General features: G+C 58.7%; 1 protein-coding gene across 1 annotated transcript in view; it reads right to left on the bottom strand.

Moving 5' to 3' along the window:
• BRSK1 (BR serine/threonine kinase 1) overlaps positions 1-2,884 on the bottom strand; it is a 29,308-nt gene that overhangs the window by 24,968 nt on the left and 1,456 nt on the right. Inside the window, exons 2-3 of the mRNA XM_006015064.1 lie at positions 579-673; positions 373-458 (exon numbers count right to left, since the gene is read on the bottom strand). Coding sequence (XP_006015126.1) covers positions 373-458; positions 579-673 — 181 coding nt within the window. The remainder of the gene's footprint in view (positions 1-372; positions 459-578; positions 674-2,884) is intronic.

Raw genomic sequence — 2,884 nt, 5'->3', positions numbered from 1 at the left:
GTTTGCCCCCCATCCAATCTTGACAGCCAATCATGGCTGTGGGGCAGGCCAAAGCTCTGAAGGAATGAGAGAGCCTGGGGGAGGGGCTGGGCTCTGCCTGGCTTCTCTCAAGCTAAACAGGGTCAGGCTGGGTGAGTGCCTGGATGGGAGACCCCGTAAATCTCTGAGCGAACAGATTGGGGAGTGTAGGATGGGGGGGGAACTCCCAGGGCAGCCAATGACAAAGCATCAATCCTTGAATGGGGCCAGCCCTTCAGAGTGGGTACCAAAGGGGAAAATGCCTGCCTCCTCCAGGGGATACCAGGCATGGGAGGACACTTGCTATGGGGTGGCGTGGAGGGGTGCAGGCAGCAGCTGTAAATAAATACCTACAAATATTTCTTATTCTCATAGACGTCATGCAGCTTGAGGACATGGGGATGCTCAATCAGCTTGAGGATGGCGATCTCCCGCTCCACCTGAGGGAGATGCACAGTGTAAGCTGGTGAGGGGGAGAGTTACCCCTTCAGGTGCCCCCCCCCTCCACCCCGAGGTTTGCGGGGGCAGGGGAGGCAGGTGCCCGTCCCCTGCTTGCTCACCTTCATCAGCACCGACTCAGAGAGCTTCTCCCGGTTGACGATCTTGATGGCGACTTTCTGGCCGGTGATGCAGTGGACACCCAGCTTTACCAGGCCTGTGGCAGGGGGAATGGACAGTGGGCTGTGTGGTGAGCGTACCCCCGCCCCACCCCGCAGTGAGTCCCACTGTGGTACAGCGACAGAGCTCTGTCATTCCTCAACTCCCCTCCCACAGTGAGCCCTGCCATGACATGACCCTCACCAGACCACAGTGCCCCCTGGAGCCCCCCAGTGCCACCTGCATGACACAGCACTCCCACCTGATCTTCTGATGTCACAGCACCCCTTCCTGATCTTCTGATGTCACTGTGCCTCCTGTGATATCATCACAGTACAGTACATTGCCCCCTGGAAGCCCTACCACAGCACAGCAACCCCCCAATGACACCTGACCATCACAGAGCCCCCTCTGACATCATCACAGCATAGTGCTCCCTCCTGATCCTCTGATGTCACAGTGCCCCCTATGATATCACCACAACACAGAGCCCTCATGGAGCGCTCTCCACAACACAGCATGTCCTGCCCCTCCCCATGTTACCTGCCATGGTGCCCCCTCCCAATCCTCTGATGTCACAGTACACCCTCTGACCTCATCACAGCGTAGTGCTTCTCTGGAGGTCCTACCATGGCACAGCAGGCCACCAGCTTCACTTGCCACAGCACAACACTCCCTCCCAATTCTCTGATGTTGCAGCACGCCTTGTGATATCATCACAGCATAGTGGGACCACTGCACAGAGCTCCCTCCCAATCCTCTGATGTCACAGCATCCCCTGTGACATCATCACAGCACCGTGCCCCTTGGACCTCTCCATGGCACCATGACCCCAGCCCCCCTGCCATGACACAGCTACCCCTTGGCCTCCTGATGGCACCATAGCCCCCAACATCCCCTACCACAGCACAGCGCCCTGTCTCAATCCTCTGATGTCACAGCTCCACCATCACATCATTGTGCCCCTCATGGTAGTGCCCTCCCTCTTGCAGTGACCCACAGCACCTCCCAATGACCTCCCTCGAGTGACAGATCAGACCCCACTCATTGCTGCACCCCAGTGATCAGACAGACCCCCCCAGGGGATAGCACCCCTTAGGGGCATACCCTGCAGCACAGCACTGCCCCCTACTAGCCCTGTGTAGCTCTGGATCCCCCAGTTGCACAGTGCCCCCATCCCTCAGCATCTCCCCAAGACTCGCCTGGCACTGATCATGACGATGTGAGCACTGGTTCATCCCCCTTCCCACCCCTCTCCAGCCTCCCTCACCCACCTCCATGAACGCACCAGCCACAGCAGAATGGGAATCAGACCTTTCCAATCCGAGTGCCAGACCCCATTAACCAAGATTGGGGCCTATCACAATAGCCCATGCCCAGACCTACAGCAAGCACCCACAAACCCTGGCATCCTTGTGTCTGGATGGGGAAACTGAGGCATGGGCTGATCCCACAACCTGTCCACAGTCACCAGGAAAGGACAGGGTCATGGACTGCACTCAGGAGTCCCAAGGCTACCCCCATGCTTCCAGCACCTCCCACCTGCATCCCTCCCCCTCCCACTGCTGGACTTCTGGCCTATAAACAAAGCTCTTCCTGTAGGTCCTACAAAAACTCAGCTGCTTGGGCTCTCCCCTGCACGCGCGTGTGCGCACACACACACACACACACACACACACACACACACACACCCCTCCTGAGGCTGGCTTGTGGATGGGTTTCAGGAAAAGGGGAGTTCTCTAGGGGGCAGCGAGGGAGGGGGCAGCACTATAGCCTGTGTGTCTGGCAGGGCAGGGTCACAGGCCCCTCATTTTGAGGAAGGAGAGACACCCCTCCCTGCCCCCATCTCCAGATGCCCAGGCAGACACACACACACACAGCAGCTCTGGCCCAGCTGAGGCATCTCTGCCTAAAGTGATTATTCAGCAATCTCGCTCTCCTGGCCGCTGTTCTGGTCCATTCATCCGTCTGTCCTGTGAGCAGAGCCCTCCTGGGTCTCCGGCCACGGAGTGATGTTCTCAGGCTGGATTCCCCCCTCAACCTCCCTGTATCACATATACACCTCATGCCCCCTCCACCCTCCTCTCAGCCTGAACCACCACTGCACCACACTGGCACGTCTCCACCCCCACCCAAGAGGCCTCTCCTCTCTGCTCCCATCCCTGCAGTGGCAGAGGAGAGGAACACACAGCTTCTGACCCTCCCTCTTATCACAGCTTCCAGCCTGCCCCCCCTCCCCATGCATTCCCCCATGCCTGTCACCCCCAGG

This window comes from Alligator sinensis, unplaced genomic scaffold (assembly GCF_000455745.1).
Source record: "Alligator sinensis unplaced genomic scaffold, ASM45574v1 scaffold647_2, whole genome shotgun sequence".
Classification (NCBI taxonomy): Eukaryota; Metazoa; Chordata; order Crocodylia; family Alligatoridae; genus Alligator; species Alligator sinensis.
Note: the sequence above shows the minus strand (reverse complement) of the source record. Positions and strands in the feature narration are given on the sequence as shown.